The sequence below is a fragment of the Microtus ochrogaster genome, chromosome 1 (genome assembly GCF_000317375.1).
Source record: "Microtus ochrogaster isolate Prairie Vole_2 chromosome 1, MicOch1.0, whole genome shotgun sequence".
Lineage (NCBI taxonomy): Eukaryota > Metazoa > Chordata > Mammalia > Rodentia > Cricetidae > Microtus > Microtus ochrogaster.
Genome location: NC_022009.1, coordinates 67249569 through 67262839, shown reverse-complemented (window position 1 = coordinate 67262839; position 13271 = coordinate 67249569). Strand labels below are relative to the sequence as shown.

Genomic DNA, 13271 nt, shown 5'->3' with positions numbered 1-13271 from the left:
GCTACCCATGGCTTACAGCCATGCATATACTGGTAGCACTTAGTGGACTCAGTGTGTTAGAAACAACAGCGACGACAACAACAACAACAACAACAGAGAGAGAGAGAGACACACAGAGAGAGAGAGAGAGAGAGAGAGAGAGAGAGAGAGAGAGAGAGAGAGATTTAGTTTCCCACTGTTTTCCACTGTGTGAGCTGACGTAGATCAATCTCCGTTCACTCAAGCCTCCCACAGTGAGGGATGCCTGCAGAGAATGTTCGTCTTCCATCTGAAGATGGGCACACAGTGGCTTTGGGAGGCTGTACTGAAGAAGTGTCACCAATGACTGGGTGATCTTTGCAGCATCCAGAGATGCTTGTTGCCTATGACTGTGAGATCTAACTCTCCCGGCGATGCCTTTATAGACTGTTTGGTAACTATTAACTAAGGAGCACTTGGCCTATACACACTCATTAGTCTTGTAGAACTGGAGAAAGGGTTATCTTTTGGTGTTGTGTGAACTGTTTACACATTTGTAACACAAACTAGAGAAGTGGTCAAGAGCCTCATCCTCTCCTAGGAGATATTTACTGGTATCCGTCTTTGCCTGTGTCATTTATGTGTGCGCTTTCCTGTATCAGACATCCAGGTCTGTCCTGATTATATTTATGAAAAACAAAACAGCAGTACCAAGTTATGTAAAACCCATTCATCTGAATCAGACAAAGCTAGGTCATAACCAAGAGACTAAGCATACGCATTCAACAGCACTAGCAATGCTGGGTGGACCTGGTGGTCTCCAGTTTACCTGCTACATCTGCCCTTGGCAAACACACAGACATGTAGGCATGTGCTTCTGTTCCATTTGTTTACATACCAATTCTGGAGAGCAAGAAGGACCTGCGTTCTAATGCATCCCTCAATCTCTAGGTGTTCGTGAAAGCTGGAGACAGAGTAAAAGCCGGAGACTCTCTGATGGTTATGATCGCCATGAAGATGGAGGTAGGTGGAATCCCAAGTCCAGGTGCCGAGTAAGCCTTGAGAGCAGCCTGGCCTAGATGTTCTTTGCTTTATTTGACGGGTAATAATATTTTAAATACTAATCATCAGGAACTGGCTAAGTATTAATCTCAAGAAGCTAAAGTAACCATCTTTCTGGTAAATACATTTTTGTCTTGTGAAGCCCTCCCTGCCTTTGTAAACTTACTGAAGTATCCTCACTGAACACTCCCTGTCTCTCTTTCCTCGGAGTTGAATTACAGTGACAAGTGTTGGTTAGACTGTAGGCCAGCAGCTCCTGGCCCTAGGCAAATACTACATTCACTCTGGAAGCTTTCTAGACCTGCTTCTGGAGACAAATTGAACTGGGACCTCCAACAGGAAGGCCTAGTTGCAGTGCTGGGATTGATCCCAGAGCTCTGCAGCTAGTAGGGTACACTCACTGGCACCCCAAGTCCTAGTACTTCATGTAAGCTTCTCACATGAAAGTGTTGTGTACAGCCTGGTTGAGATTGCTCATTAGACCAGAGATTCCGGGTCACATCCTTGATGGTGTTACTGCGCAATCGTAAAAGTGTTTCCATTTTCTCTGTGGATGGGATGTGTATAAACAAACTGAGAAACGACACAGCATTGAAGGTATTAGCTGTGTTTTCATTTTTTTTCTCCCTCTCCTGGCCCCCGCTGGCATAACTACCATGGCTTTTTGTGTCTCTACAGCATACCATAAAAGCTCCAAAGGACGGCAAAATAAGAAAGGTGTTCTTCAAAGAAGGGGCCCAGGCCAACAGACATGCACCATTAGTGGAGTTCGAGGAGGAGGAATCAGACTAACGCACGCCATAATGAACTGTGTCCATCACAGAGAGCTGGCTGCACAGCATCTTAGCTGCCTGGATACAGCAAGTGCCTCTTCAATCTAAATCCCGGAAAGAGGAGCTTTATTAAATAAGATGATGGGATTGGATGAAAGTCCTTTCATACTCACAAGTTATCTCAAAAGGTTTCTTAGAAATAAAACTGAGCTGTATTTTTTTTTTTTTAATTTTGGGAACCAATGTTTGCCTTAAATCTTACATGTTTACTCTTTTAAGAATGGGGTAGAGGGCAGCTTGATCTAAAGAGGAGTCAGAAGGAAATGCCATGGAAATGAATGGCTTTCCAGTTACCCTGATGAAAACACAGAAACGTCCTTCCTATAGAGGCAGGGTCCCGAGCTGAACTCAACCAAGGGTAACTTGAGGAGTTTAAGACATGAGCATTATTTTTTTCTAGAACTTGTGTTTGGAACGTTTCTCTTTAGAATCTTCTGTCTTTATTGTATTTGTGGGGAGCCTGGGGAACCCCGAGTGAATGAAAGTCTTGACTAAATGTGTGTTGTTGACCTGGGCACAGCCAGGTCAAGGACCTTAGCCTTTGACTCAAGGAAAATGGCACTCACCCCCATCTTGAGATTCCCCTTTGGGGGGTGTAGGGAGTGAGGCTCAAAGGAATTTTTGTTTCCTGTGCAGTATATTGATCCTGTGTGCAAAACTGTCCACCATAGCCTTCTACCTGGGGTAGGAGGTCCTTCTGTTTATGTGTTGCTTTCATTGGTTAAAGAATAAAGAAACTGCCTTGGCTTTTTGATAGGGCAGAACTTAGGTAGGCGGGGAAGACAGAACTGAATGCTGGGAAGAAGAAAGCAGAGTGAGAGACACCATAGATCCTCCACCTGTGATGAACACTGGTTAGAATCTTTTCCGGTAAGCCACTGCCATGTGGCGACATACAGATTAATAGAAATGGGTTAAATCAAGATGTGAGAGTTAGCCAATAAGAGGCTAGAGATAATGGGCCAAGCAGTGATTTAATTAATTTAATTAATTAATTTAATTAATATAATTTCTGTGTGGTTATTTCGAGCTAGCTGGGCAGCCGGGACAAACCAGCAGCCTTCCAAGCAGCTCAGAGGCACAAGTGGGCCTCTCCTTACAACAAACTTAGTCAACAAATGGCACCCACACGGACAACTGCGTCCACATAAAGCCTGAGAGATGGGAAGTAATTCTAGACATAAAATAATAGAGTTAAGCACTTTCTCGGGTGGGCTCTGCTTGCTAGAGGCAAGCGCTCTCATTTAATAGAGGCTTCCTGACTCAGCTTTAGTTGCAAAACCTTGCAGCTCGGCCGGGCGGTGGTGGCACACGGCCTTTAATCCCAGCACTCAGGAGGCAGAGGCAGGTGGATCTCTGGGAGTTCGAGGCCAGCCTGGTCTACAAGACCTAGTTCCAGGACAGGAACCAAAGCTACAGAGAAACCCTGTCTCGAAAAAAAAAAACAAAACAAAACCCTTGCAGCTCTTTTAAGAGGTCCTGCCATGAAACACTTAAATGGTGTTGATGAAAAGCTGACTGCATGCTTTTTGGTTTTCAGCTGTAGCAGGGAAAAAGCCATGCCATTTTAAAATGTTGGCTTTCTGGATTGTCCTGCCAGTGCAAACTCTGACTCTTTCAGGAAGGAGTTCTGGCTACAGAGCATTTGAGTGCGGTTTGTGAGCAGACAGTTGCAGCTTGCTTGCTGGCAGGGACCTGGAAACACCATAGAGTTGTGGCAATAAACATGGCTACAGCCAGTACCTCTGCCATGAGGTAAGAATCTCAGAAAGCTAAGGAATGAGCTGAATCTAGCTGTCAAAGCCATGACTTTAATTCTCTCCATATTGCTTAGCAAATTAAAGACTCACATGGTCAGAAAAAGAGAGATGTACAGTAAAGTGAGGTTTAAAGACAAAGAAAACTTCTAAATTTTTACAGTGTGTTAAAAAATATATGTGTGGTTTTGGGAGAGAAGAGAAAAGCTTTAGTGTTTTTAATATAAAAAAATAGTTGGGTGTGGTGGCACACACCTTTAATCTCAACACTTGGAAGACAGAGGCAGGCAGATCTCTGTGAGTTCAAGGACAGCCTGGTCTACAGAGGGAGTTCCAGGACAGCCAAAGATATACAGAGAAACACTATCTCAAAAAGCCAAAAATTAAAATAAAAGAAATAAAATAAAGCCATGCAAAGATGAAAAATACACAGAGAGTCTGGACACTGTATGTTATTATGCTGTCTTTGAACTGTTTGAATACTGAGGAAGGAGCAACAGCAGTTAAAAGATATTTGCTTATAAATGCTGCCGAATTAATCCAAGATAGGTATTTTGAAAATACCTTGACTTCAAAATTGAAGTCAAAAGATATGTTACTTTGGAGAAGAGGTTTTGCTTTTGTTTGCACAGAAAATGAGAGGCTATGGATTTATTCTGAGTTAAGAGAAATTAGATTTGATCAAGGAAAACCACCTGAGAAATCTCTGGTAGGAACAGATAGCCCAGATGTCTGAGTTCTACATCCAGAATAGATTTAAGATGCTGCCTGAGATGATCAAGCCTCACAGAATACTCCAGTCAGGACTTGATCATAATTCTAAATTTTCTTTAGGTCCCCATAAGATTATCAGCACCCCCAACCAGCAGGAAGTAGCCTGGAAAACTATGCCCACATTCCCCCAAAATGGACTATGGATATTTTCCTTTGTTTAGAATGTTAGTTACAAGTTGTTATGGCTATTGGTCAGGAAAAAAGCTAAACAAAGGATATTAGATTGAGAGTTCTTGTTTTAAAAAAGGGGGGAGAGTGCTATGGGACAATGGTCTGTATTCTGTCAATTATATTTTAAATAAACGCTGATTGGCCTGTAGCCAGGCAGGAAGTACAGGCAGGTCAATGAGAATAGGAGAATTCTGAGAAGAGGAAAGCTTATTTTGCAGTCCTGACCCAGCCACAGAAGAAGCAAGATGTGACAGCCTCTACGAGAAAGGTACCAAGCCTGGATGTTTACAACCTGCTCTCCTGCAGAGACCACCCCCACCAAGATTAGCTAACCTGTTGGTCCCCATCCCCTGTATACCATAAACACTGCCTCCTTGTTTGTACCATAATTTCACCTCCTTATTCAACTCTATGTAATAGACACTCTGCATATCTAAGGTGCTGTGATTTCTCCATCAGAGAGTCCCGTCTATCTAAGCCCAGTCTTGTCTTTACTCCCCAGCCACCCCAGTCATGTCTGTCTCTGGAGCTGCGCTGAACATGCAATATTGCACCTGCTAAGTGTGCATTTTAAAAAGTGTTTGTATCATGCTAGAACATTATTTACCTTCAATTTGTGTAAATTAAAAAAAAATAGTTCTGCTCAAAGAATAGACAAAAGGGCCGAGGAGATGGCAGAGTGTTTAAAGTGCCTATGCAAAAACAAGAGGGCTGTAATTTTGATTCCTGGAGCCCATGAGAATGCCAGGTAAGGATGCCAACTTGCCTGCAATTCTACCCTCAGAAGACAGAAACTGGATCTTTGGTATGAGCTGGCTAGCAAAACTAGCCATAGCAGTAAGCTCTGAGTTTGGTTGTGTGTGGAAACACAATTGAGGAAGGTCATGGCCATCAATCTCTGGCGTCTCCATGCATGGCTGACACAAAGAAATGGGGATGGGCTAGGACGAGGGTTGCGAGGGGCTTGAGAAAGGCTGGAGTGCAGCAAGTTTCTGCGGAGTCCTAAGGGAGTGGAGTTTGGGCAGGAGGAGGAGAGGCACCTGCAAGCAGGCTCCTGCAGGGCTGGGGGATGAGGCTGGAGATAGTGCAGTGGAGGGTAGACAGGCAAGGATTCCCCAGTCAATAGCTTAGTCATGTCAAAAAGGAAGTGATTCCAAAGGCAGTAGTGACCGTGGTGCCAGAGAGTCAGAGTGTGGGTCTCCACATCTGAGCACACATCCTAGTTAGGATACCCACACAGTCACCTAAGGTGAAAGCTGACTGGTATGAAAATGGGCATTTCCCTGAAAGTTATGTGGGCAGATGTGACCAGGGTAAGATTCACTAAGGAAAACCCAGGGCTGGAGGATTTAGACTAAGAAGTCAGGCAGCAGCAGAGCCTCAATGGACAGTGAGCCAATGTCCTGTGCCTGAGCAGGTTTGCACAACTGGAGGAGAGATGCCAAGCTGGCCAGGCTACACGAGAAAAGTGTGTAACAAAGGCTGAGGAAAAGTCCTGCCAGGAAGTGAAAAATGGATGAGGAGCTAGTAGTGATTGTTACGGTAAAAATAAAATGGTGCCATTCCCCCAAGTGGCTGCAAACGCTGCAGGTGCTCTAGTGGCGGCAGAGGACAATGGGCCACAAGACCACGGCTGGCCACGTAGGCAGCTGGTCCCAGGCAGGGAGCCATGTGGCAGATGAGAGACAGAGACATGGATAGGTACACCATGCAGAGAAAGTAGGTATTTATTTAGTGGGTTATGGAAGGGAAAGGGAAAGGCAGTAGGAGTGAAGGGGGAAGAGCAGAGAGTGGCAGAGAGAGAGAGAGAAGGGGGGAGAGGAGAGGAGCCACAGCAGCAGCTACCTCTTCAGGAAGGAACTCAGGCTTGCCTCATGGGGGGGGGGGGCTTGTCTCTAAGAGGGACAGAACAGACCATTATAGTGATTGTATAGAATTATTTAGAATTACTTTTTTAAGCAATGAATTGAGGAACCTGCCTGACTCCATTTTGAAGGCAGGGGCCATTATACTGTATTTTACAAAATAAGTTTATTTACTGTGGAGATCAAGACAGTGAGTAACATTTTGGCTGAGCTTTAAAGATCCAGCCATTTGCCACACAGAGAAAAGAGATGGTAGGTAGTGTCAGGACACCAGGCATCTGGACTAGCAGAAGCTAGAAGGAGCTGTAAGAAAGCAGGAAACCACAGTGTTGGGGGAAGAGTGTTCCACCATGGGATGGACAACAGAAAAGGAAGCTGCTGCCCAAGGAGGCAAAGGCTTCTTGTGCCCCTGTCGTATCTGGAGCTGGGGGCTGATGAAGACTTCCTAACAGCGTACGGTTTACAAGTCATATATTGTGCACAATTCCAAGTACACCATTGTGTACAGGATCTCACTTTGTTGTACTAGCTGACCTGAAACTCACTATGTAAACTGTTATGTGACAAAACATTTCCTGAGGGATGCAACTCATATAACTGCTAACTCCAGATAGGAATCCTAATACAGACCAAAGTACAGAGACCACCAAAGTCAAACTTGGTGAACCAATGAGTTTTACAGGGGTTATAGAAGTATGGTGAGGGGTTACTTCCAGGAGCTGACTCAAAAACAGCAGCACCATCAAGGCCCTTCCCAGCCCACTAAAACTAGGAACCTGGAACACACTGCACAGCCTATAGGGAGTTCAAAAGGTTGGAGAGTGTTCTTTCCAAATGACTCTGGTCTAACCCTCTCCCAGGCTGACTTTTGTTTTCTGTTTTGGTTTGGTTTGGGGATTTTTTTTGTTGTTGTTTTCGTTTTCTAGGAAGCACGTCTGATGTCAGGGTTTTCTTTGCAGACTGGCTTGTTTGACAGTCTTTGCAGTTTAGATTAGGCAGTTTGAGAGTAACTCTCAGCTTTTATTGCTTACTCTGGCAGGAAGGGGCCTAGTGAATCTGGTCAGTTTCTGCAACTTCCTGAAGCCACTTTGAGTTACGAAACCTTCCTGTTTAAGGAGATTCCCTGGAGGTTGGAATGTTTCAATCTGGAAGGAAACTGTTACACAACACAGACCAAGTGGCCCTGAAATTGCAGCAGTCCACTGTCTCTGCACCCAAGGGTCAAGATTACAGATATGAGCTACCATTCTTGTATTTGTTTTGTGACAGGATCTCTTTAGCCCAGGCTGGCCTTGAGCTCATAGCAGTTCTCCTACTACAGTCTCCCAAATGCTGGGATTACAGGCTTGAAACACAATTCTCAGCTACATGTCTGATGGAGGAAGGTCATTGGTTAATTAAATAAAGAAGCTGCTTGCCCTGATAGGTTAAAACACAGGTGGGAGGAGTAAACAGAACAGAACTCTGGGAGAAAGAGGAAGTGAGCTCAGAGACTCGACAGCTCTCCTCTCTGGGGCAGATGCCTCAAAGAGACACGATGCTCCACTCTTGCGGGCAGAGGCGAGAGCTCTTGCGGGCAGAGGCGAGAGCTCTGCTCTCTGAGGCACACGTGATAAAGCTCCGACCCAGGATAGACGTAGGCTAGAATCTCCCTGATAAGCCACCTTGTGGGCTACAGCAGATTATTACAGATGGGCTAGTCCAGGTGTGAGAGTTAGCCTAGAAGAGGCTAGATAGGAATGGCCAAGCAGTGATTAAATGATTACAGTGTCCGTGTAATTATTTCGGGGCATAAGCTAGCTGAGCCAGGCGGCCGGGGGGCAGCCGGGGTGCTGGGGACGCAGCTCTGCTGCTCCTATTACAACACATGTCCTTAATTTAAAAGTAGTTCTTCTGGGTCAGGGCTGGAAAAGGGAACTAAGTTCAGCCTGGCTGGTTGATCTTGCAAACATCAGGTCCTTGGGTGATGATGAGCCTTGGTTAAACATGCATCAGCCAGTTGCTTCTTTTCCCCCTCTGTCTCTAGTCTATTCCAGTGACACCATGACAGCTATCAACCACAGGAGATTATATGTTCTCTAGGAAAACCTCCAATGTTTGCCAGGCTGGCATGTCATTGGAATCTGTGAGCTAAAGGGGTCTCAGAATGTCTACGCCAAGGGCAGCTCATCTCTGGCATGAAGACTGGACCTGGATTTGTTCTATCTGCCTGTCAGCTGTAACACACCCATAGCTGGCATGGGAGGGAAGCTGTTGTGTCTGGCTTCAGTGTGGGGACATCACTCCTTCCTCTGGACAGCAGAGTAGGGCTGGCTTGCAGCTGAACTCCTTGCCTTATTTTTCACCATCAGCTCTTCTTGCTTTTGCACACATGCTGTGCTTAACCCTCAAAACAAAACCCCCGGGTATGTCAGAAGTGGTAGCATCACTAGCTTCCTGACCTGCTTGCAAGGTTCATAACAACACTTGGCTTATGTTGCACCTTTCATCAGAGGACCCCAAGAAGCCCTTCCAGATATTTATACAGTGCTTACAATTTTCAGGAAGACAGGGAAAAATGTGGTTTGAATTATGTGCGAGAGGAGAAGAGATGGAGGCCTCCATGTGCTTTGCTTTGTGCCTGCATTAGATACTTCTCTCTGGCTGTAATAAACACCATGGCCAACACAACATAAAAAGAAAAGTTATGTGGGTCTTAGAGTTTCAGAGGAATAGAGGCCATGGCCATTGTGCTGGGGAGCATGGCAGCAGGCAGGTAGACATGGTTGCAGGCACAGCAGCTGAGAGCTCATCTTTTGATCAGCATGCAAGAAGCAGAGTGAGTCCTGAAATCGTGAGGGTCATTTGAAAACAAAGCCCAACCCCAGAAACACACCTTCTCTAACAAGGACACACCTAACCCTTCCCAAACAGTTTCGCTAACCAGGGATCAAGTATTTAAATATGTAAGTCTAAGATCACCTTTCTCATTTGATCTGCCACAGTGCCCAGTGCAAGGAAGGAACCTTTGGTCATGGCTCCTCAGATGTGGGATTTCTCTGTATGCTGTGGATACCATTGGTTAATAAGGACTGTCTTAGGCCTGCACAGGGCAGAACTTAGGCAGGCAGGGAGAACTAAACTGAATGCTGGGAGAAGGAAGGCAGAGTCAAGGAGAAGCCATGTAGCCCCACTGGAGACAGATGCCAGAACTTTACCTGGTCAGTCACAGCCTCGTGGTGATATGCAGATTAATGGAGACGGGTTAATTTAAGATATGAGTTAGCCAGAAATGCACTTAAGCTATTGGCCAAACAATATTGCAAATAATATGGTTTCTGTGTGATTATTTCAGGGCTGAACAGCCGGGAACAAGCAAGCGGCCTTCACACAACACTCCTCTCCTGCTGAACACACTTTTGCTCACACTTTCTCAGGTTACAGCCATGATAGTAGACATTTAAGTCCTGCAGAGCCCATTGGCTGTGTGGAGGCATCTTGCCCTTTCCCCAGGCCCCTGCGATGTCCTGGGGAAATGTCTCTGAGGGCACTGTTCCTCTGGGCTATGGGATTCCCAGATTATCCTCATCACCAGATATTTGTTTCATGGCTTCAGGAATTAGAGTGCCTTCGTTACCACAGTATGCACTCGAGCGATAATGTAAATGCCTTCTTTCCCTTATGGTCAACTCAATTATTCATACATAACAACCCTCATTATTGCATTATTAAACCTTTAGATTAGATTGGAACTATTTCTTGAGGAGTTAGGTAGTGTAGCTCAGTAGGAGAGTATGTGGTTAGTTTGTGTCCTGGAGTTAATCCCTAGCACAAACCCTGACTTAGTTATTTTTCTATTGCTATTTTAAAATACCCAGATAAAAGTAATTTAAGGGAGAAAGAATATATGAAAAGCTATATGGAAACGCACGACATCATAAGCTAATAAAAATATTTCTTAAAAAGGGAACTTGAATGGTAGTACACAGCATGGGTGGACAATATTGTCCCCAAAAGACAACCTCATCAGCAGACATGGGACACGCCTTGCAAGCTGTAGATCAAGAAGACCCTAGAGACTTCCAACCAGCACACGCTATGGTCATTGCTCTTGGCTGCCCACCAGAACTAGAGGGTAAGATCCATAGTTGAAGGTAACACACATTTTGGTTTCAGGACAGAGAAATTCATTTGGAAATGATCACAAAGCCTCCTCCTTACTGGCTAGCTTTCATAAGGTCTGAAGGCCAAGGGGCAGGGGGGAATCAATGGTCTTACCCAGAGCTGGACCCTGTATGCCACAATACTGATATGCTAGGCAAGACCTGCTGATGTAACAGAGGCACAATGATTTATAGGAATGGCAATGATTAGAGCATAATCATTTTTTTTATTTTACTAGAGTTAAGGCCTGTCCTACAAAACAGAATTCATTCCTGGTACTGTGTCTTGGGGTTTCTAGTTCTGTGATAAAACACCATGACTGAAACCAAGTTGGGGAGAAAGGGGTTTATTTCATCGTATACTTTGTCACCCATCATCCGGAGAACTCAGCGTAGGAGCTCAAGGAAAGAATCTGAAAGCAAAAACTGATGCAGAGGTCAAGCTTTGGGCCTGTCCTAGAACTAGCTCTCATAGACCAGGCTGGCCTCAAATTCACAGAGATCCACCTGCCTCTGCCTCCTGAGTGCTAGGATTAAAGGCGTGCACCACCACTGCTGGCTATCAGTTTTTCTTATATACCCCAGAACTGCCTGCCCAGGGGTGGAACTGCCCACAATGATCTGGGCCCTCCCACATCAAATATTAATCAAGAAAATGCCCTGTGGACTCACCTACAGGCCAATCCTATAGAGACATTCTCGTAATTAAGATTCTTTCTTCCCAGGTGGCCCTCGCTTGTATCAGTAAAGCCGGACAAAATGCTGTGTGTGGCTGGGGAAGTCATAGGCTCTAGGGGAGGACTCACCACTTTTGTTTTGCTAAATGGTCACACTGTCAAACTACCTTTTAATATTTGTGCTTATACCCATTAGATCCGTTCTGCTCTCAGCCTCCATGAGAGAAGTGCTTTATAGGGGGCAATAGTTAATGCAGGGACTCATAACTGTCGGAGTGCTGACAATAAGTGACCGAGTGATCCATCCTAAAGGGATCGTTTATATCAACTCTGTCCCACAAGGTCAAAAAACATCATGGAAGAGAGGGAGGGACACCTAAGAGCTAGAGGGTAGGGAAAATTGTGTAAAATGCTGCCTGCTAGACACGACATGACAGCGCATTCATGAGCTTACCACAGCCGTAGTTACCTGCACAAGTAAGGCAGCGAAACAACAGCAAGGCTAGGGAGGGGCTCCTGAGACCTCACCACGAGCTGAGCGGGTGGCCGCCCTGGGAGGGAGCATGCGACGTTGAGGGAGCATGCGACGTTGAGGGAGTGGGTTTACTCACTGATTACCTGTGTTCCAGTGGATGGCTCCACACATGTGCATGTAGGCACTGATGGGCACACTGGGTTAGGAGGAGAAGGTGGAGGAGGACTAGGAGGTGATAATGGAGTTGAGAAGATGTGGTGGGAAGGGGTCCAGGGAAAGTTCAAATGGGAAGGGGGTGGATATGTTCAAAATACATTGTACACATATACAAACTCTCAAAGAATGAAAATATCATTTGAAATTAAATAAATGTAGGGAATAATCCACCCACCCAGCTCTACTTCATTCAGCGGTTAAGCACTATTGTTTCTTGTGTATCCTGGCATTTCATTACACTCACAAAGCAGGTAGCATTGCAGTCCAACTCCCTCCATTCACAGAAAAAGTAATGTTCTCCATCCCTTCTGATGGGCAAGAGATGGAGTCCCATGGGGATTTTATTCCTTAGCAACTAATGATGAACACTTTTTCATATCCTGTTAGCCATCCAGGTACCTTTCTTGGTGAAATGTCTATTCAACTCTTGTCCATTTAAAGTCTGAGTCTCTAACCTTTTGCCTGCAAGAATTCTTTACATAGTCTGGGCATCCTTTTTGTATTTCTTATTTTTATTGAGTTCTGCATTTTTCTCTGCTCCCCTCCCTGCCTCTTCCCTCCTCCCTACAACCCTTCCACAAGGTCCCCTATGCTCCCAATTTACTCAGGAGATCTTGTCTTTTTCTACTTCCCATGTAGATTAGATCTATGTAAGTCTCTCTTAGAGTCCTCATTGTTGTCTAGGTTCTCTGAGATTGTGGTTTGTAGGCCGGCTTTCTTTGATTTATGTTTAAAAATCACCTATGAGTGAGTACATGTGATAATTGCCTTTCTAGGTCTGGGTTACCTCATTCAAAATAATGTTATCTAGCTCCATCCATTTTCCTGCAAAATTCAAGATGTTGTTATTTTTTCTGCTGTGTAGTACTCCATTATGTAAATGTACTACATTTTCCTTATCCATTCTTCAGTCAAGGGGCATTTAGGTTGTTTTCAGGTTCTGGCTATGACAAACAAAGCTGCTATGAACATACTTGAGCACATGTCCTTGTGGCACGATTGAGCATCCTTTGGATATATACCCAAAAGTGGTATTACTGAGTCTTGAGGTTGTTGGTTCTCAACTTTCTGAGAAATCGCCACACTGACATCCAAAAGGGGTTGTACCAGCTTGTATTCCCACCAGCAATGCAGAAGTGTTCTCTTTTCCCCACAACCTCTCTAGTATAAGTTGTCATTAGTGTTTTTGATCTTGGCCATTCTTATAGGTATAAGATGGAATCTCAGAGTTGTTTTGATTTGCATTTCTCTGATGGCTAAGGATGTTGAACATTTCCTTAAGTGTCTTTCAGCCATTTTAGATTCTCTGTTGAGAGTTCTCTGTTTAGATCTGTACTCCAT

General features: G+C 44.8%; 1 protein-coding gene and 1 long non-coding RNA gene across 3 annotated transcripts in view; one reads left to right on the top strand and one right to left on the bottom strand.

Annotated features, from left to right (window-relative positions):
* Positions 1-2580, top strand: part of Mccc1 (methylcrotonoyl-CoA carboxylase 1) — a 50493-nt gene extending 47913 nt beyond the window's left edge. Inside the window, exons 18-19 of the mRNA XM_005343794.3 lie at positions 910-981; positions 1699-2580. Of these exons, the coding sequence (XP_005343851.1) occupies positions 910-981; positions 1699-1812 (186 nt within the window). The 3' untranslated portion in view covers positions 1813-2580. The remainder of the gene's footprint in view (positions 1-909; positions 982-1698) is intronic.
* The window catches only part of LOC113456648, a 50423-nt gene that overhangs the window by 25843 nt on the left and 11309 nt on the right, over positions 1-13271 (bottom strand). The gene's annotated exons all lie outside the window — the stretch shown is intronic.